General features: G+C 40.2%; 1 protein-coding gene across 4 annotated transcripts in view; it reads left to right on the forward strand.

Moving 5' to 3' along the window:
• The window catches only part of wnk2 (WNK lysine deficient protein kinase 2), a 139,976-nt gene that overhangs the window by 103,992 nt on the left and 13,646 nt on the right, over positions 1-22,338 (forward strand). For 2 of the 4 annotated variants that reach the window (XM_061874297.1, XM_061874295.1), the window contains exons 17-25: positions 4,966-5,008; positions 5,089-5,244; positions 7,351-8,210; positions 11,778-11,835; positions 11,918-11,982; positions 12,051-12,631; positions 16,853-17,085; positions 17,154-17,381; positions 17,501-17,599. In XM_061874297.1, coding sequence (XP_061730281.1) covers positions 4,966-5,008; positions 5,089-5,244; positions 7,351-8,210; positions 11,778-11,835; positions 11,918-11,982; positions 12,051-12,631; positions 16,853-17,085; positions 17,154-17,381; positions 17,501-17,599 — 2,323 coding nt within the window. The remainder of the gene's footprint in view (positions 1-4,965; positions 5,009-5,088; positions 5,245-7,350; positions 8,211-11,777; positions 11,836-11,917; positions 11,983-12,050; positions 12,632-16,852; positions 17,086-17,153; positions 17,382-17,500; positions 17,600-22,338) is intronic. The other 2 variants (XM_061874298.1, XM_061874296.1) reach the window with 1 other exon arrangement.

The following is a 22,338-nucleotide window of genomic DNA, read 5'->3' on the forward strand; positions in this document are numbered from 1 at the left end:
AGGTTTATAGGCGCTCTGTTCTTCTCCCTATGTCCGTGTACGCTGCAGTGTTTTAAAAAGTCATGAAATTTAACTTTTTGAAACCGATACCGATAATTTTGAAACTAATACCGATAATTTCCGATATTACATCTTAAAGCATTTATCTTAAAGCAGTCCGATATCATCGGACATCTCTAACTGAAACCATAGCAGTTTAAAGCTGGGGTGTCAAACTCATTTTAGATCGGGGGCCCCATGGAGAAAAATCTGCTCCCAAGTGAGCCGAACTGGTAAAATCACGGCACGATAACTTAAAAATAAAGACAACTTTAGATTGTTTTCTTTGTTTGAAAATAGAACAAGCACATTCTGAAAATATACACATCATAATGTTTTTTTTTTTTTTTTTTTTACACTAACATGTTGCGGTTGATAGTACTGTATCTTTATTTATTGTTATTTGTACTTTCTGCATAAATTATGTAATAATGTTCATCAGTCAATCAATCAATCAAAGTTTATTTATATAACCCTAAATCACAAGTGTCTCAAAGGGCTGCACAAGCCACAATGACATCCTTGGCTCAGATCCCACATCGGGGCAAGGAAAAACTCAACCCAATGGGCTACAATGAGAAACCTTGGAGGGGTTATGAAAGTTATGATAAACGCGCATGCGTCGCCAGGCTCTACTTTTTAATCCTTTGATTAATCAGATTTTTTTTTTTATTATCTATAGCAGGGGTTTCAAAAGTGTCCCCCGGAGGCTATTTGCAGCACAAAGCTAATGTTTTAAAGGCCCACGGCACATTCTATAAAAACTATTAAAATAAACAAAAACATAAACAAAAGTGAAATAAAAAATCTTAAAGGCTAAATTTAATTTAGAAAAACTTGCAACGTTTACTAATAAAACAAAGCTGTGTTTTTTTTTTTCAAACTATCATTGGTTAAAATGTAATATTGAATCAAAATCAATGTTATTATGAATTATTGATCTATCCAAGTTTCCGATTACTTCACATCAAATGTTCCATTAAGAAAATTCTTTTTGGTGGAAGATTTAGCAAATTCGTTAAATAAGTAATCAAAAAATGTATATTTTGTTTTTTTCTTACTGTACCGAAAATGAATCGAACCGTGACCTCTGAACCGAGGTACGTACCGAACCGAAAATGTTGTGTACCGTTACACCCCTACGTTACAGTAATCAAGACGAGACGTAACAAACGCATGGATAATGATCTCAGCGTCTTTAGTGGACAGAATGGAGCAAATGTTTGCGATATTACGGAGATGAAAGAAGGTCATTTTAGTAACACTCTTGATGTGTGACTCAAACAAGAGAGTTTGGTCGAAGGTAATACCCAGATTCTTTACCGAGTCGTCTTGTGTGATTGTTTGGTTGTCAAATGTTAAAGTGGTATTATTAAATAGAGGTCGGTTTCTAGCAGGACCGATAATCAACATTTCCGTTTTCTTAGTGTTGATTTTCGAAAAGTTAGCGGGACATCAATTGTTTAATTTTATTAAAACACGCCTCCAGCTGACTACAATCCGGTGTGTTTGTAAGCCTTGGGGGCATGTCGAGTTGGGTGTCATCAGCATAACAGTGAACGGTAACACTATAGGTGCGTATGATGTCACCTAGCGGCAGTATGTAGATGCTGAAGATTGCAGGGCCAAGAACCGGACCCTGTGGAACTCCGCACGTTACCTTAACATAGTCCGAGGTCACATTGTTATGGGAGACACACTGCATCCTGTCAGTAAGATAAGAGTTAAACCAAGACAAGGCTAAGTCTGACATACCAATTCGTGTTTTGATACGCTCTAATAAAATATTATGATTGATGGTATCGAAAGCAGCGCTATGATCAAGAAGCAGCAACAGTCTACTCATTGGTGTTAATTTTCAATCTACCAAGGTAAAAAAATAACATCAAAATCAAATTACAGGATGTTTATTATGTAGTTTGCTCATTTTCCTCGATTGGTTGCTCTGGTTTATTATTAATTTTTACATGTGTAGCATCATCTACAATCCCCGTTTCCATATGAGTTGGGAAATTGTGTTGGATGTAAATACAAACGGAATACAATGATTTGCAAATCCTTTTCAACCCATATTCAGTTGAATGCACTACAAAGACAAGATATTTGATGTTCAAACTCATAAACCAAATTTTTTTTTTTTGCAAATGATAATTAACTTAGAATTTCATGGCTGCAACACGTGCCAAAGTAGTTGGGAAAGGGCATGTTCACCACTGTGTTACATCACATTTTCTTTTAACAATACTCAATAAAAGTTTGGGAACTGAGGAAACTAATTGTCGAAACTTTGAAAGTGGAATTCTTTCCCATTCTGGTTTTATGTAGAGCTTCAGTCGTTCAACACTCCTTGGTCTCCGCTGTCGTATTTTACGCTTCATAATGCGCCACACATTTTCGATGGGAGACAGGTCTGGACTGCAGGCAGGCCAGGAAAGTACCCACACTCTTTTTTTTTTACGAAGCCACGCTGTTGTAACACGTGATGAATGTGGCTTGGCATTGTTTTGCTGAAATAAGCAGGGGCGTCCATGAAAAAGATGGCGCTTAGATGGGAGCATACAGTATGTTGTTCCAAAACCTGTATGTACCTTTCAGCATTAATGGTGCATTCACTGATGTGTAAGTTACCCATGCCTTGTGCACTAATGCACCCCCATACTATCACAGATGTTGGCTTTTGAAATTTGCGTCAATAACAGTCTGGATGGTTTGCTTCCCTTTGGTCAGGATGACACAATGTCAAATATTTACAAAACAATTTGAAATGTGGACTCGTCAGACCGCAGAACACTTTTCCACTTTCCATCAGTCCATCTTAGATGATCTTGGGCCCAGAGAAACCGGCGCCGTTTCTGGATGTTGTTGATAAATGGCTTTCGCCTTGCATAGTAGAGCTTTAACTTGCACTTACAGATGTAGCGACAAACTGTATTTAGTGACAGTGGTTTTCTGAAGTGTTCCTGAGCCCATGTGGTGATATCCTTTAGAGATTGATGTCGGTTTTTTGATACAGTGCCGTCTGAGGGATCGAAGGTCACGGTCATTCAATGTTGGTTTCCGTCTGTGCCGCTTACGTGGAGTGATTTCTCCAGATTCTCTGAACCTTTTGATGATATTATGGACCGAAGATGTTGAAATCCCTAAGTTTCTTGCAATTGCACTTTGAGAAACATTGTCTTAAACTGTTTGACTATTTGCTCACGCAGTTGTGGACAAAGGGGTGTACCTCGCCCCATCCTTTCTTGTGAAAGACTGAGCATTTTTTGGAGGCTGTTTTTATACCCAATCATGGCACCCACCTGTTCCCAATTAGCCTGCACACTAGAGATGCGCGGATAGGCAATTATATGATCCGAAACCGCATCACAAAAGTCGTCATCCACCCGCCACCCACCCGAACCAACATTTTATCAAAGCCACACCCGCCCGCCACCCGCCTGTTGTTATATATCTAATATAGACGATGCAAGGCATTAGTGAGGTTAGAAAGTGTAACTCCCTCCAAATAGCACAGACACGATGGCTTTCTTGAACTGATTTATTTGAAGGCTTCCTTTTCCTTCAAATTCACCGTGAAAACTGTAATAAATTAAGCACATTACAAACGTAAAAATAATAACATGCACAGCATGTGGATCAAACATTTTACCAAGTAAAATACCAACAAATGACAAATACCTCGTTGGCCATACCCGGAAGTAGCTTCCTTACATCCGTCGACAGACCAAACGAGACACTTCAAAATAAAAGTATGCCCACATACTTTTTCAAAGAGTGCTGCTCGTCTTTCGTATGTGGGTAACAACATTTAACTATTTATAAATGGTTGATTTCTTTAGGTTAGTAAGGTAAAGTGTTGTACCTGACAAGTTTGGGCTACCTTTCTTATGCATCCTTCATCAGAGGTGTCACGTGATGTTAGCGTGACGTTGTCTGTGACGTGATAGATGGATTGTACCATCAAGAGTTGTCAGGTACAACACTTTACCTTACTAGTCTATATAAATCAACCATTTATAAATACACGTCAGTAGGCTAAATGAACCTCTTCAACATAACATTTAACTATGTATAATGTAGCTAGCAGCTGGCTACAGGGTGTTAGCCAATGACTTTGGCTGGGGGGTGAAACATCCGGGAGAGATAGGGAAGTGACGTTATCGACAGGAAGTGAGAGTTTGCGTTGTCCCGGGAAAAGCATTAGAGACATGAGAGCTGATGTGTGGTTGTATTACATCTTGTGCAATAAAGACAAGACAAACGAAGAAGTTTTATGAGCCTACATTCCTGGGGTTATTACAATATATATTTCCGAATTGGTTCAACCGCCAACCGCCCGAATCTATTTAAAATCTATTTTTTCGTCATGTCACCCGCCCGACCCACGGTTTATCCGCGGACTCCGCGGTCGTGACCGCAAACCGCGCATCTCTACTGCACACCTGTGGGACGTTCCAAATAAGTGTTTGATGAGAATTTCTAAACTTTATCAGTATTTATCACCACTTTTTCCAACTTCTTTGTCACGTGTTGCTGGCAACAAATTCAAAATTTAATGATTATTTGCAACAACAAAAAATATTTATCAGTTTGAACATCAAATATGTTGTCTTTGTAGCATATTCAACTGAATATGGGTTGAAAATGATTTGCAAATCATTGTATTCCGTTTATATTTACATCTAACACAATTTTCCAACTCATATGGAAACGGGGTTTGTACAAAGATACAAAAAGTTGCTAAAGTGACATCTAGTAGACACATTTAAAACAGCTGTTTCTTTCATTCCAAAATGTTGTCTAATTTTTGGACTTAGCAAACTCATCCCGCGGGCCGGATAAAACCTGTTCATGGGCCTGATCCGGCCTGCGGGCCTTATGTTTGACACCCCTGGTTTAAACGTTGCATCTTTTTTTTTTTTTTAGACAACACAGTCCGGAGCATCCCAGCCTGTTTACCAACAGAATGGTGAAGCTCCTCTGCCCTTCAGAACATCTTCCTAATTCTCATGTTGGGTTATGGTAAAAAGGTGCCAACTTGTATTGCAGTTCTTCACACGGGAAAAAGATGGTTCATAATCTGCCCTGTGGAGGAGACCCCCCTATCCAGTCAGGAAACCCCATCTGAGGGCACAGCTTCGCAGTCCCCCGGGAGTTCCGCCAACACACAGCCCGCTGGAACTGCTCGGCCTTCTACATCACGAGGTGACTTCTTTTCTCCTTAGCGTTTGCTGCATGTATGATGATAGGTGTGTTTGGACACAACAAAACACTTTGCGTGTCGAACAAGAAAAATATATCACTCTTGAATGATCAATGTTAATTACAAAACTAAATGTGCAATATATGTAATAATGCAAGTATAATCACTTGTATATAGTATATTACTGGTACAAATGTTTAACCAACATGTGTACAGGGATATTTAACATGTGTTTACTGTGTATATATTTCAACAGTGTTTATGTTGTGTAAAGAAAATATTATATTTCTAGGAAGCTCATCTTGTTTTTCAGATTGTTTATAGGGTTAGGCAAAATAAGTGCTCAACTTCAGCCTAAACCCTTCCGGTCTGTAACATTGTCCATTTATGAATGTACAACTGTTTGTTTCTGTAAAACTGTTTGTTTATTTTGGTGACCTCTGACCGAAGAAATAATAAACTAAACTAAAATAATGACATTCCCATATCGTCACACTTGGTAAACCAATACAGCAGTATCGAGCTGAATTTGTTCTGTGACAGAGCTCTTAACTCAAAACACTTGTATCTCAAAGAAACGTCTCCCATTGTAATGAATTGAAACTGTTTTAAAAACAGCACACATATGCAACATAATTTTTAAAAAAAGAAAAAAACCTAACTTTTAGATAGGAAATATTGCAAAAAACTATGCAAACAACTACAATAGTTTTTAGTCTTAAGAATGAATAGTATTTACCTTGGAGAGTAAACTTCTACGGTATCTCCAACAGCTGCTACTCCATCAAACACACCATCTGCAGCTTCTCCATATTTTTAATGGATAAATGTCGGCCATTTCCATATTAGTTTAACATTCTTGTCTGGTATTGGACTCATTCTGCTTTAATGTGGCGCAGACTAGCAAAAAAAGGGCATTTTGCCATTTTGTCGACACGCTTTGTCATGTTTTTGATGAGTGATATCTTTTAATTTAATGAATATCATCATCTTCTTTTTCTCAGCATTGTCTTTCACACACACATGTTCTTACTTTCCATGGTTGTCAATCTCTAGTTATAATCTAATGCTAGCGAGTAATGGTAAATGGGTTGTACTTGTATAGGGCTTTTCTACCCCTTTTTAAGGAGCCCAAAGCGCTTTGACAGTATTTCCACATTCACCCATTCACACGCACATTCACACACTGACAATGGGAGCTGCCATGCAAGGAGTAAGACCGGATGTTTTTGTCGGCTCTAACAGTGTTCACGTTGACATTTGCTATGCCAACTCCTGTAATGCCAGGCATGCTTGTAACTGAAAGCCTGAAAATTATCCAAGAGAGCGTTCTTATTTTAAAACACTCTTACGTATAGCGCAGCCCATTCTGTATCCTGTAATAGTGCCAAGAAGAAGTGGGAGCTTGAAAATCCTCTTCCGTTGTTAAAGTTCGAGAATACTGCTGTCAGTTTGCTGATTTTTATGTTTTATATGAAAAAACATTTAAAGTTAAAGCTAAAGTTTTAATGATATTCACACACACACTAGGTGTGGTGATATTATCTTCTGCATTTGACCCATCCCCATATTCACCCCATGGGAGGTGACTGGAGAAGTGAGCAGCACCAGTAGCCGTGCTCGGGAATCATTTGGGGATTTTACCCCCAATTCCAAGCAGGGAGGCAATGGGTCCCATTTTTATAGTCTTTTGAATAACTCGACCTGGGTTTAAACGCACGGCCTTCCAGTCTCAAGGCGGACTCTCCAACCGCAAATCCACTGCGCAGGTTCAGTATTTAGCAGCACTTAGGTTGTTTACACAAAATGTAGGCAGTTTAATGTTTTGCATTCTGCACCAACCGGCTCAAAGCAGGTCATCCAGTAACTGAAGGGTTCCTGGTTTAATACCCACTTTCTCCCGGTCACTGCTGTTGTGTCACTGGGCACAACACCTAGCCTGCTAAGATGAAGTGTTTGTGTCTACATTTTTCACTTGTGACAGAAAAAGATCGGCATTCTTCTTCTACAGTCCTAAATGCAGTTCTTTAAAACAGCCGAACTGGGATCATGGTGTGTAAATATCATTTTTGAGAAAATATATATATATTTTTTAATCTTTCCTGCAGCTGAAGAGGGTTCTTCCTCCACAATGTCTGGTGGGAGTGGAGGTTTCCTCCATGATGTGTACGGATTCTGTAGTCCCCCGATTACGTCCAACACGGACCCTCTCCTCTTGGCCACGCTGTCTCCTCCTGTGTCTGCTCCCCCAGCGCTTCAGTCGGTGCCATCAATGGAAGCCATCGTCAGCGTGTATCAAGCCCAGCCACCCAGAGCTCAGACTTTGCCTCCATCTTCTCCACATAGCTCTTTTCGAATGGACGACCCGCCCGGATCCCCCGTGGGCGCCGCCTCCCCCGTCCACTCGGCTTTGCACGCGGCAGACATCGCCTGTCCTGTTTCCCTGGCGGACGAAGTGCCCTGCTGTCCTCTGGTCATGCCCCTGTCTCTGGATGTGAACATTTCGCCGAGCGGGTCTCCCCTCTCTCCTCTCCCGCCGCAAGAGCCAGGCTCTGCCAAAGAGTCGCTGTCTCTCTCGTACGCGACGGCAGCGCGAAGCGAGCGCCCGCAGCAGCCGGTGGTACTCCACCAGCCTTTTTCCAGCGTGGGAGGGGCCAAGGTGTCCTCACTGCCCCAGAGCCCGGCGCCAACGCAGCATAGCGGAGGACCCGGCGAGTCGGACGGTGAGGGACGTCCGGCCCGCGGAAGCTTTGTGGACAGCACCATAAAAACCCTGGACGAAAAACTTAGGAACTTGCTGTACCAGGAATACGCTCCCATGTATCCATCAGGTAGCGCTGCTGAGACGCCAGGTTCTTGTACCGAGTACATCCAGTCTCCTCCAGGTCCTGACAGCGCTACTGGGGGGTCAGGAAACAGCACGCCAGGTCCTTTGGAGGAGGGTCGCTTTAGAGCAGGAGAACAACTGGTGAGTTTGAAAAAACACATACAGGTGAAACTCGAAAAAGATGAATACCACGCAAAGGTTTTGTTTATTCCAGCAATTAGATTTACAAGGTGAAACTAATATGTATGACATTGGCCAATAACATGCAACACAGGAAATTTTAAGCTGGCTTGATATAATTTTGATGATTATGGCTTACAGTGTTATGTACGGCAGGGGAAGGAGACAACACCACGGCAGGAATTAGTTCATTAGGTTTATTGAACTTAATGATTAGGTGGGATGTGTATGCTACTCTAAGTGATAGGTGCAAAACAATGTGTAGAGTTAACCGTTTAAATGTTACCAGAGTTTGTTGTATGTGCGTGTTGGATAATTCCTTCGTAAGACCAAAGGGGGAAGGCGAGAAGTCAGTCTGAGGGCTGGAGAGAAGCAACGAGATCCGTGTCCAAGCAGGGGTCGAAGATCGAGGGAGGCAGTCCGGAATCCAGTGGGAAGTCGAGGCACACAGCTCCATCACGGGAGCAATGCGGGAAACACAAAGGACATAAGACACGGGAACAGGGAAGGCACAGAGAGAGATGAAGTACAGGAGGGAAGCCAGATACGGGATGCTTACTACGGGAGTGAACTATATTCCGGCAATGGATCATCGGGTCCGGGGCGTGTCCCGGTACGCTTCATAGCTTTCCGCCGATAACATGCGGGATTGCGCATGCACTGTGACATACAGTTTATGAAAACCTAGAATTGAAAATCTCTGTAAATTTGGGGGTTTCAAAAAATATATGACCTATGATCATCAAAAGTATTACAAATACTGTAATAGGCTTGCCATATTTCACTATTAATGTCATTACTTTATATCACAGTTTCACATTTGAAGTACATGAACTTCTTCTTTGCATGATATTCACATTTTTGGAGTAATACCCATATCGCTCTCACATTTTATTATGCTATCATATTTTGTCAAGGTTTATTCATTTATATAGCACGATTTAATAACAGACACTACTTCTTCAGAGTGCTGTACAGATTAAAAACAGAAAGATACAAAATTAGAGTATAATCCTAAAAATCACAATAAGTACAGAAGACAGCTAAACAAACCAATCAATAAAAATATTTAAAAAAATAGCACTACACGTTCACAACAACATAAGCACTATAAATAAAATGAAATAAGAAATATAAAAAAGAAACTACAAATGTAAAAGTGTCCATTAAAATATATTTTCAAGGATCAAAACTATAGAAAGGAACTACCCCCATGCTGGCAGCACTCATGCAGCCCCAGACAATGACAGTTGCCTTGTTCTCAATAGTGAATCTGTACAGTTATACAAGCTGTACACCGAGGACCCGATCTACTACTGTAGGTTTGTGCGTATTACATGTGCAAATTTGATAGAACTCACAAAGCTGATCTACTATGCTCGTGCGCTGAGGATTGCGTCTCTTTAATAAGCAAAATATAGAGCGCACATTTATTCAGCGTGTCTGTCTTTATGAGTATCATCATGGATATTATTATGAATATTATATTATCAGGACTTCTCAATACTGAGAGTAGGAAATGCTAATATAATGATTTAGTGCTTGCAATGTTTTTAGAGAAAAGCAAAATATTGGTGATGATTAAACTTTTTTTTTAAGACCTAGCAACCAGGGTTTTGCGATGTATGCAATACAAACTATATACATTTTATTACAGTACTATCCTCATATCATGATGATGCATGTTGATGGCGGCGATGACCAAGAAGAACGCGGAGTTGGAATTTAATTACAACACTTTATGTACATATTTATATACATATTTATATAATATTTACATATTTATATAATATGTAACTACAAGCTCCATTCACAGACAGAGTCCCATTGCTTTTATGAGTGGTCGAGCGAGTCAAAAGTCGAAAAAAATAAAAAAATATATATATATATATTTGTTTTATTTTTTTATTTGTGGCGGCCGTAATTCTTTCGTGGCGGGCCGCCACAAATAAGTGAATGTGTGGGAAACCCTGTGTTAACATACCAGGCACCTTCTCAGTTGGTTATTTATGCGTCATATAACGTACACGTATTCAGGCTGTTGTTTACTTTTCTTTATTTTAAATTACCTTTCAAATGTCTAATCTTTGTGTTGGGTTTTATCAAATACATTTCCCCCAAAAATGCGACTTACACTTTAGTGCGACTTATATATGTTTTTTTTCCTTCTTTAGTATGCATTTTCGGCAGGTGCGACTTATACCCCGGAGCAACTTATACTCCGAAAAATACGGTATATTTGTGATCAAAAATGGAATCATTCAATAATTTTGAACATTTTAAGTGTCAGTATTCTCATTTATATTTCAAATAATATATATGGTTATGGCAGAAGGCTGCAATATATATTGTAATATAGATTTTAGGCCATCTCACCCATACTGTATCTGTAATACTGCCTACAAAAAAACACATCATTTATGCACAACATCACAACACTGGCGTCTCCCAGAGCGCACCTAGGTTGTGTTGTCTAGATTGCATTTCTATATTGCCCAAATAAGGCGGTTCACATATAATCTCACCACACCTAGTGTGTTTGACAATCATTGGTATTTTAACTTGATATTTGTGTGCTGCATATTCAACAATATAATGACAAAACACAGTTTGAATGCATTTACAGGGTCTCCATGGGCACAGCTGGTGTAGTACACACAGAAATCACATTTTAAATATTTAAATGTATTTATAATACATTTTGCACTTCTTATCAGTTGCGCACAGTAGATCACCGGCAACGCACCAAGAATACAACTCGCAATTTTTGACTATAAATCAAAGTTACGGTGTTGAAGAAAAATAGGACATTTTGCCTCATGTGATTTTTGTCACCAGCATTGTGTTGGATCTATGACATAGATGGCCTCAAAAAAATATCTGTTTTTCAGCTCTGGTCCGTATGAGCCGCATTGGTACTCAGTTGTAATACACTTTTCCACCACTTGTGTCAGTAATGACAATATCAAACAGAAGATGTCTGGAGCTCTAGTTATAAAGAAGTTTAAGTGCAAAAAATGTGACTAACGTGGTGAAGCCGTATTTTCATTTGCCCTTTAATTTTATTGACAGTTTATTTTAGAAATTATTATTTATTTTTATTTTAGCAGTGCGTATTTTTATGTCAATGTATTTTTCATCAGTTTTTATGACTCTGTTTTTTTGCAGTATATTTGATTAGCATTTATTTTTGTAATTAACCTGACCTAAGCTAAGATAATACTCTTTTGTGATTAACACATGGTTTTATATCATTTGACAAGGTTTATCCTGTTAAACTGTAAATAGGTTAGATATAATTATTCAATACAATTTCAAAATCAAAAGACAGATGACTAATTCAGTGTTAATATTTTGGGGGGAGCTCCCGGGCCCTCTGTAGTAAAAAAGTTAGGTCCCCAGGTCAAAAAGGTTAAGAACCCCTGAGCTAATATATTTTATAATGTGTATAACTTCTGTATTTTGGTCACTTTTTTGTAAAAAAAAATAACTGTATTGTTTGTTTTTTACTATTATTGTTTCGTTTAGCCACAAATTCCAGAGAGAATGGATAGTTTGAGCACTCTAAGTGACTCTGCTGTGTGCGGTAAGTATGTCTAAACATCATTTATGAAAGAAAATGTTTATGAATTTCTTTACTTATTATTTGTACGTTCTATGATCTGCAGCTTCGCATTCAAAAAGACACGTCCCTCATTCTGTCTCCTGTTCTGGGGCAAGAGGCCGGTTTAAGGTGTGTATGAAATATCATGGTTTGTGTTTAAATGCTTACACTCAGCCTTTTTGTTCGTCTTCTGTCAGATCATCTCGGCTCCTCCTGACGTGGCCAACAAGCGAGACGTGAAGCAGAGGAGCTGGAGCAGCGTCGCCTCGCCAGCGCACCCTGCAGGTTTTAGTAGTCCTACTGAGGCCATGACTTTCTCCACCACCATCGGGCGTTTCTCCGTGGTCAGCACCGAGGACGACCTCACGCAGAGAACACGCTGCAGCCGCTACTCCGCCCCTCCTGACTTCTTCCTGGACACGCCTCCCGCTGTGGCAAATCAGAACACCTTGTCTCACCCCGTCGCCTCGGCGTCCGTGCCTGTGGACATCACAGTTCACGCTCGCTCCCTCTCCTCCGACTCAGGGGCGGAGAGCAGCCCGGCTAAGGCGGCCCTGCCCACCCCGAGTCAACGCGCTCGCTCCGAGCGAAGAGGAAGCGACCTGATGAAGAGGGCGGTGGCCTTCCTCAGACGTTCAGGGCGCAGCAGCAGCGTGCAGAGTTCCGATTCTCCAAGCAGGCGTGGAGGCTTGCCTGGTTCTGCCTACGCCAGCAGCGATAATGACTCCGAGATGGAGGACTCCGACATAAAGAGAGAACTTCAGAGACTGAGGGAGAAGTAAGCATCTCTTTTTTTTCGTCCTATCAGAATTCAGGGTTAGGGCAGCGTTGCTGTAGGGTCAAAGGAATCAGGGTTGGGGGTTTGATTGACCACAACCAATGAACAGTGGAAAAAGTCAAACAAAAAAGGCACAATGTTAAGAGAAAATGCTTCAATTTTAATAATAACTAATATCGCTTTCTTTTTTTTAAATTCCATCCATCCAACAGGGCCAACACAGAGAGACAGACAACATTCGCTCTCACATTTACAAGCGAAGGCCAATTTTAGTGTTGCCAATCAACCTATCCCCAAATGTTATTTTTAGCCTTTTTACAAAATGTAGATGAATATGAAAAAATAGCAAAGAAATAGGGGGTTTAAGCAGTGGTCAGGGCCAGCAAGACTTTCTTTGCCGGCCTAACATAACCAGAAATCATGATCATAATTAAAGATATAATAAAATTATTTTTAATTTACTTTCCCTAGATATATAAAAGTATTCATATTCTCTTCATGTCATATTATGCTCCTTCCAGTGTTGTTATTTTTAGTTTTAGTTTGCATCCAATCAGAATTCAGCTAGCTTACAGTATGTTGCCATGTTACCAAATCTGCCCGGGTTCTTCGTAATCCACAATGCGGGCGTCTGTGCACTGTAAGTGAACGGGTACATGCCATCACATCCCGAGTTGTTATCAGTAAGCCCTTCTAGCTGGCCTCACGCTGTGATTGGATATTCACTTGGGAGTCCCAAGTGAGTGTCCAATCACAAGTTGCGAAAACAGGAAGTGGCACTGGAGCCATAGAAAGCCACAGAAAACGCACCCGTACTTACAAAAAAGGGGAGCAAATTGTTGATTAGGTGGCAGATATATATTTGCAAGGCCATTTTCAAAAATGATACTTAAAGGGGAACATTATCACCAGACCTATGTAAGCGTCAACATATACCTTGATGTTGCAGAAAAAAGACCATATGTTTTTTTAACCGATTTCCGAACTCTTAAAGGGGGAATTTGGCGATTTAACCGCCTTTCAATTGTTTGTTGTCGGAGCGATGACCTTTCACCCGTGACGTTACAATGGGAAGCAATCCACCATTTTCTCAAACACATTACACACACAAGTCCAATCAGCTCTGTTATTTTCCGTTTTTTCGAGTTTTTTCCATACCTTGGAGACATCATGCCTCGTCGGTGTGTTGTCGGAGGGTGTAACAACACGATCAGGGACGGATTTAAGTTGTCTTACGTGGAGTGTGCATCGATTAGCACGGCATGCTAATCGATGCTAACATGGCAGAAATGGCAAGAATGTGTGGATATCTTGCGACACTCAAAGCAGATGCATTTCCAACGATAAAGTCAACGAAATCACAAAGGTGAGTTTTGTTGATGTTATTGACTTATGTGCTAATCAGACATATTTGGTCACGGCATGACTGCCAGCTAATCGATGCTAACATGCTATTTAGGCTAGCTGTTTGTACATTTGTAGCTATATTTGCATCCAGCCTTTCCCTCCACCCACATTTAATGCCAAACAAACACTTACCAATCGACTGATTTAAGTTGCTCCAGTGGTCAAAAGATGCAATCGTTAGTTTGAAGGCAATCGCCGAATAGCTTCAGTTTCTTCTTCAATTTCGTTTTCGCTATCTGCCTCCACACTCCAACCATCCGTTTCAATACATGCGTAACCTGTTGAATCGCTTAAGCTGCTGAAATCCGAGTCTGAATCCGAGCTAATGTCGCTATATCTTGCTGTTCTATCCGCCATGTTTGTTTGTATTGGCGTCACTATGTGACGTCACAGGAAAATAGACGGGTGGATTTACAGATAGAGAAAATCAGGCACTTTAAAGCCTTTTTTCGGGATATTCCATGATGGGTAAAATAAAATAAGACACTGGGAACTGATTTTTATTGGTTTTAACCCTTCTGAAATTGTGATAATGTTCCCCTTTAAGAGAAACTACATCTTGTGAGACGAGGTCGGCCGAGACCGGAAGCTATCCCGGCGGTGAAATGGTTTGCCTGCCACTTTCACTCAAAGTAACCGACTACGAGCGGCAGCACTGGCTTATAAGGCGTCGACAAATTGTGAGATCAAATATTTGATCTCTTAATGTTTTCAAGTTTTTTTGTATTATACATTTTTTTTAATTTTGACTGTACCACGTAAAATATGCTTTAATTGCTGAAGAGGGTTTATTGAATGTTAAATGCGCTAAAAAAATGACCATTTTGTACACTGTTGAGGGGATTCAATGCGCAGAAGTGTGCAAGTGTGTTTCTGTTTAGTATCTCCAGCCATGCCCATGCGGTGACATCAATTAGTCGGACTAAGCAGGACATCACTGAAGGCCAAGGTGAGAAACGCACGGCCTGCCACTGGATTTAAGGAGATTTAATTCTCTAACATTTTGGATATCAAAATAAAGGACAACAAAGGCAAAGTGATGATTGTGGCTTTGTCATGTTGATGTCACAAGAACGTCACCAAAGATTCAATACCAAAAGCATTACAATTAACACCCTTATGCAGATAACTGCTAAGTCTCCCATAGTTGGCCAGTATGTAGCTAAGGGTAACGTGACGGAAAAGCAAACAACTGCCAGATCTAAAAACTCATTACAGTGGTACCTCAGGATACGAGTGCCCCAGCATATGAGTTTTTCAGGACACAAGCTGTCTTCCGGCTAATTGTTATGCTTTTGGTTACAATCCTCCCCTCCGCTAGTTGCCGTAGTGAAAGTCAACCTGACCAAAACACGACTAGCATTAGTTTATAGCTACAGATTGACACTTTTTTATTTTTCCGACCGTGGGGATGAAGAAAGTGAGTGTGAAGGTCAGCACTGAGAAGAAAAAGCCGACAATATTAATTGAATTAAAGAACAAAATCATCAAAATTAAGGCCGAGCGTTTAGCAGACTTGGTGAAGTGGTTAGAGTGTATCACTGCTTGTCTGCACCTTACTGAAGAAGAGAGAATTGATAACACCAGCCAAGGATGTTAAAATAATATCTAAACAGTGGACATTTCTCCATGAAAATATGGAGAATCCGCTGATGGTGTCTTTGACGTAAAAACACCTTGAAGCAGATACTGTAGAAGTCCACTATCCAACCTAAGTACTGTACATTTTGATTACATTACTTCATAAATCTACTGCAGCTGTTTGTAGTACATTCTATTGTGTTGTTTCATATCATATTTCTTATCTAAAAGTTTATTTTTCTTTTCAAAAGTCATGGTACATATTCAACGCTTCTTGTTTTGGGGAGGCCAGGCACCAAATAAATGGATTTTAATTAATTTTAATGGGCAACATTGTTTCGCAATACAAGTTTTTCAAGATATGATCTGTGTCGCAGAATCAAATCAACTCGTATTCCGAGGTACCACTAATTTATTGACAGTTGTGGCTGTAGGCAACCCTATGATACAGTTTTCATTAACCCCACAAGATAGCAGTTACTAAAGTATGTTAGTGTCCAACAGTTATGTGTGTAACTCATGCGTGTTACGTTTGTCGTACTGTTATCAGCGCTAAAAATGCTGACTAAGAAATTAGCTCCTTTACAGGGATTTTCCGCGATGGTTGTGTTGCTGCTGTGTACAATATACAAAACCCAAAACCAGTGAAGTTGGTACGTTGTGTAATTCCTAAATAGAAACAGATGATTTGCTAATCCTTTTCAACCTATATTCAATTGAATAGACAGCAAAGACAAGATATTTAACGTTTAAACTAGAAAACTTTATTTTTTGGGCAAATATTAGCTCATTTGGAATTTGATGCCTGCAACAAGTTTCAAAAAAGCTGGCACAAATGGTAAAAAAGACTGAGAAAATTGAGGAATGCTCATCAAACACTTATTTGGAACATCCCACAGGTGAACAGGTTAATAGGGAACAGGTGGGTGCTATAATTGGGTATCAAATTCCAAATAAGCTAATATTTGCAAAAAGTAATAAAGTTTTCCAGTTGGAAGGTTAAATATCTCGTCTTTGCAGTCTGTTCAATTGAATATAGGTTGAAAAGGTTTTGCAACTCATTGTACTCTGTTTTTATCTACGTGCTAACTTCACTGGTTTTGGGTTTTGTACTTGTGGTCCATTTTCTCATAATTACAGTTGAAAATAAAGATAATATCTGAGAAATTACAATTTCTGCCCGTATTTTGAGTGAGTTTGTGAGCATGGCGGTTCTGCTTCTGTTCCCCTCAGACATCTAAGAGAGATCTCGGAGCTTCAGGCCCACCAGCGAGGAGAAGTGGAGCTGCTGTATTGCCGGCTGGGGAAAGCCCCCCCATCAGGGCTGACGTACTCGCACGTAGCGCCGCCTGTCGGCCGCAGAAAAAGGTCTGGCAGGCACCGGCTAAAACCCGGCAAACTGCTCAGCCCTCTTGTGCAGCAGTTTCGACACGTCACCAATAAAAGCGCAGACTGCGGTAGAACCGGTGAGTATCGCCCAGCTGCGCATCGAGCGAGAAAGTTGCCGCCTTCCTTACGCTCGTATTTCTGTCAGCCGCTCCAGGAGGTGGTGAGCCAGCTGTGAGCTTAAACGGATCTCCGGCCAGGGGGTCCATCGCCACTCAGGGCGGGGCCCGCTCTTGCACCGGCCACTTACCCAGCTCCGCCTCGGAACCCGTGCAAACTCAGCAGCCCTGCTCCCTCAAGGGCTCCTTGTCCACGGATAACATTTACGCGGGACTGTATGGAGATGGCACCAGTGCACAAGCGCCTCTAGGACAAGGTGAGTGCCAACAATACTGGCATTACAACATGGCGGCGCTTTCTAAATGAGAGTTTGATTTCCCGTCTGCTCTTCTCACTGTAATGTCTTCTCCCTTCTTTGATTATACTCCTTTCCAGGCTGGTCTAATCACCCTCAACCGTCTGAGAGAATGACCTATAAATCCAGTAGCAAGCCCCGAGCTAGATTTCTCAGTGGGCCTGTGCCTTTATCTATCTGTTTGTATATCTTCCTGCTTAGCTTCACTCTTTGTGTCTTTTCTGCACTTTTTCAACTCTACTTTTGTTTTGCTCGATGTAAAAGTGCTACCTTGGTTTTTTCATCTGCAATCCCTTCTGAAAGATCTGACGAAAACCGAACAGAGGCAATTCTTCCCATAAAAAATAATGCAAGACCAATAAATTCCTTCTGGACACCAAAAAAACAACTTTATTGATAACTAGAAAAACAATCATAGCTCAGACTATCTGTGAATAGTAAACAATCTCTTCAAACACAGTGCAACCTTGATTTACCAAGGTGAGGTTGAAGTGGGGAGGGCTATTGGAGGTTTGGGTGGTTCCCCAAAACTGCCCCCTTAGGTTGAGTTTGTGCAGTCCCAAAGGGTTTTTAACTAAAAGGTAAAATAACACATTAAAACAAGAGGGGAACAGTAGAGTGGGAAAACAAGTTGACTTTATGTGCTTAATTGTGTTTCATTTTATCCATGAATATATATCCAGTCATATTTAGAACCCACAAACTATGTAAAATCACAGTTTGAACATCATAAAATGCCACCAATTTAGTCAGACATTTTAAATATTCCTCTCTGAATTTCTTCGGCAATTCCTGGAGATTAACGTCATTGGAGTAACAATTTAGCACTTTGACAATAGTATCAAATAAGTCATAGTGGAAATGTGCAAACATTAGAGAGATGTGCTGTCTATCAGAGAATCAGAATCAGAAATGCTTTAATCTCCGAGGGGAAATTAAAAATTTCAGCACAATCCCATTCAAGTTCAGACAAACATTACAGGGAGAAAAAACAGGATCGCTAACGGGTCTGCCAACTTCCGGCACCCCTTACAAAAAAGGTGAGATATACAATGGGGGAGGAGAGAAAAAAAATTGGTCTAAGCCTGGGGCCCCTGGAGACGGGGTCCAGACTGAGACTATCATTCACAGTCCTTATATCAGATACATTTTTTTTTTTTAATGCATTCTAAGTCGTAAATAAATGAATACGTAATAAGTCCGCTAACAATGGGTTAGGGTTCTGTTTCGCCCACAAAACCCTCTAAATAAACATACAAAACCCGCCAACGATACTCTTATACATATCGTGACCTGATTATTAACCAAATATTAGCCATGTTGGTTTTATAGGTGCTGACGTAGACTGACAATTTTTTTTGCTGCGCAATTATAACAGCTAAGTAGTCCACTGTTGCATTTGCTGCGAGTCGGCAGTGATGTCTTGCTGTTCCCGCATCATCGCGTCTCGGCTCATCAAAGTTATTCTAAATAATTAATTTATGCCTCTCATCTGAATAATAGGAGGATTTAGTCATACATCTAGAAGTTGTTCATCTGTGACATTCAGTTTATTCCCCCGAGATGGAGACAAACACACCAATAACCGAAAACTGTCTGCAGATGGACTTTCCTGTTAACCCTTTATGTTGATCAAGGTTAATCTTTCATCCAAAAGAGATGAACATCATATCAGTCGTCACCACAGTGAGAGCAGACATAGTACAGTAAGCTTCCGTTTTAATTTCTTGTGTAGCATTTAGCAATACTGCTACATGATGCTTAGTGCTTCATTAAAGATGGATTTGTTTAGCTTCTAAAACTTGGGAGCTCATCCTCCTTATATTTAGGACTAACGATATTGGGTTATGGATCATCATTTTTCCCAAAGTAGTCTATGTTGGCTCTCACAAAGTCTGCATGATTTGCACTGTTGCTGATGGGAAAGGGATCAGTGGTTCCTACCTCTACGTCACACAATCACTTTACTGGCTTCCTCATAGTCTCTAAAAATGGCTCGAGAATCTCCATGAGATTGATACTATTTTGATCCTGTTGATTTATTTGCAATAGGTTGATTGGCAACACTAAATTGGCCCTAGTGTGTGAATGTGAGTGTGAATGTTGTCTGTCTATCTGTGTTGGCCCTGCGATGAGGTGGCGACTTGTCCAGGGTGTACCCCGCCTTCCGCCCGACTGTAGCTGAGATAGGCGCCAGCGCCCCCCGCGACCCCGAAAGGGAATAAGCGGTAGAAAATGGATGGATGGATGGATGGATGGATTTATTTGCAAACTTCATATCTTTGTGTGTCATAAATCAGATATCTATGATAATAGCTATAATATAGAGGCAACTTGTTTTTCCACTCTACTGGCACACACGGGAGGACATAAAACACAGAGCTGCTGCAAGCATCTGTCACTTTATATACAGCAACAAAAGTAAAACGCAAAGAAAAACTAAAAATTAGTAATAATGGGTTCCAGCCTGTACAAACGTTTATATTTTAGCAAATGTATGTACACTTTGAACACAATATAAAATAAAGGTTGCAATCTTTCTTTGTGGTGACAATTCGATTCACAATTGATTTTTGATACAGCAAAACTTTCGTAATATATTATTTTGTATATAAATGACGATAAAAAAACTTCAAAACAGTTTACAGCATAAAGCTCTTCTTGGCTGCTGACTTACGACTTATTTGCTCGTGTTAGCCCCCTTTAAAAAAATAGCATTTTATTTACAAAAATCAATAAAAAAAACAAAAAAAAACAATCCCAGCTTTACAATCCATCCATCCATCCATCCATCCATTTTCTACCGCTTGTCCATATATAGGATAGACATTTCCAAAGCAATTGAGAAGACATAAAAATGCAATTCTTAATAAATACAAAAGGGGAAAAAAAAGCTAAAAAAAAAAAAAGGAAACCAAAAATTGATCTAAGCAACAGTATCAATATTAATAATAGTATTATCAATAATAGTTGTTTTTAATACAGACATCTTCTTAATAGGGACGGCGTGGCGAAGTTGGTAGAGTGGCTGTGCCAGCAATCTGAGGGTTATTGGTTCAATCCCCACCTTCTACCATCCTAGTCATGTCCGTTGTGTCCTTGGGCAAGACACTTCACCCTTGCTCCTGATGGATCCTGGTGAGCGCCTTGCATGGCAGCTCCCGCCATCAGTGTGTGAATGTGTGTGTGAATGGGCGAATGTAGAGATACTGTAAAAGCGCTTTGGGCTCCTTAAAAAGGGGTAGAAAAGCGCTATACAAGTACAACCCATTTACCATAATACACACACACACACACACACACACACACACACTCACACACAAATGGCCACTGCCCAGTTAGCTCATACACGTCTTTAAATCTCTGGATTGATGAAGTTATATGCTGATCATTCTTACTGGGGAAAAAGAGTTAATATGGTTCATGGGGACCGAATTTAAATAATTTTGCATATTTCACACAAATTTGTACGTGACTACTAAGGATCATTTAAAAAATAAAACTTGAAATAAAAAAATAAAAAGTTTTCCTCAGAATACAGCACTACATCTTTCCTCTTATAGAAAGTTTCACCATTTCACCATCTTAAAGCAAATCCTGCATCCTCTGTGACATTACTGAAAACTGCTATTTAGCAGTAATGAAGTTGTCTGCAACTCCAACTACCATATATACTGTAGAAACTCTGTTCGATTCTCGGAACCTTTGATTAATTTACGGACCGTAGATTGTAAAATCCCTAAATTCCTTGCAATAGCTCATTGAGAAATGTTGTTCTAAAAGTGTTGGACAATTTGCTTACAAATTGATGACCCTCGCCCCATCCTTGTTTGTGAATTACTTAGCATTTCATTGAAGCTGCTTTTATACCCAATCATGGCACCCAACTGTTCCCAATTAGCCTGCACACCTGTGGGATGTTCCAAATAAGTGTTTGATGAGCATTCCTCAACTTAATCATTGTTTATTGCCACCCTTCCCAACTTTTTTGTCACGTGCTGCTGGCATCAAATTCTAAAGTTAATGATTATTTGCAAAAAAAAATAAAAAATGTTTATCAGTTTTAACATCAAATATGTTGTCTTTGTAGCATATTCAAGTGAATATGGGTTGAAAAGGATTTGCAAATCATTGTATTCCGTTTATATTTACATCTAACACAATTTCCCAACTCATATGGAAACGGGGTTTGTAGAAGGATATAGAATGGATCTGACTATCATTTAAAAAGGTTTCCTTTTAGGGGACCTGTTTTTTTGTCCCCATACCGTCAGAGGTCCTCTAAAGGTGACTGTGTGAAGAGAGCGATGTCCCCATTAAGTAAGCATTGCCAGAACACACACACACACATACATATTATTATGAATCAATTTCGAATCATAATACATAAATAAAAATAGCGTAACAAGAAGGTGATGGATTAACTCTCTATCTGAAAACAAAGTCAAAACAACAACGAGCTGAACTTTCCTCACTTTTAGCCTCCCTGCCGATACGTGCACACACTGTCACTAGCCCGGCGGTGCACTCACAGTTTGAAATCACAAAACCCCTTAACTGTGACAGCCATGTTGCTACAACGATTAAGAATAAAAAATGTCATCCACTTTACCTTGTTGGTTAATCATCTTTGTCTGCAGCAGGGGAGCTGGGGAGAGGCAGCGTCAACAAAGCTGTGGATACTTCCTGAATGTTTCCAACCACACATCGCTTGTCCACAGCTTTCTTTGGACTCTATTGACCTAGTAAAACTTTAAAAATGAAGCACTCGTACACAGAGACAATGTTCGTACCTCAGAGCATATTTAAATTTGGTCTGCAGTTCGTAAAACTAAAAGTTTGTGCAATCCATCCATTTCCTTCCGCTTGTCCTTTTTGGGGTTGCGGGGGTTGCTAGAGACTATCTCAGCTGCAATCG

This window comes from Nerophis ophidion, linkage group LG16 (genome assembly GCF_033978795.1).
Source record: "Nerophis ophidion isolate RoL-2023_Sa linkage group LG16, RoL_Noph_v1.0, whole genome shotgun sequence".
In the NCBI taxonomy this organism is placed as follows: Eukaryota; Metazoa; Chordata; class Actinopteri; order Syngnathiformes; family Syngnathidae; genus Nerophis; species Nerophis ophidion.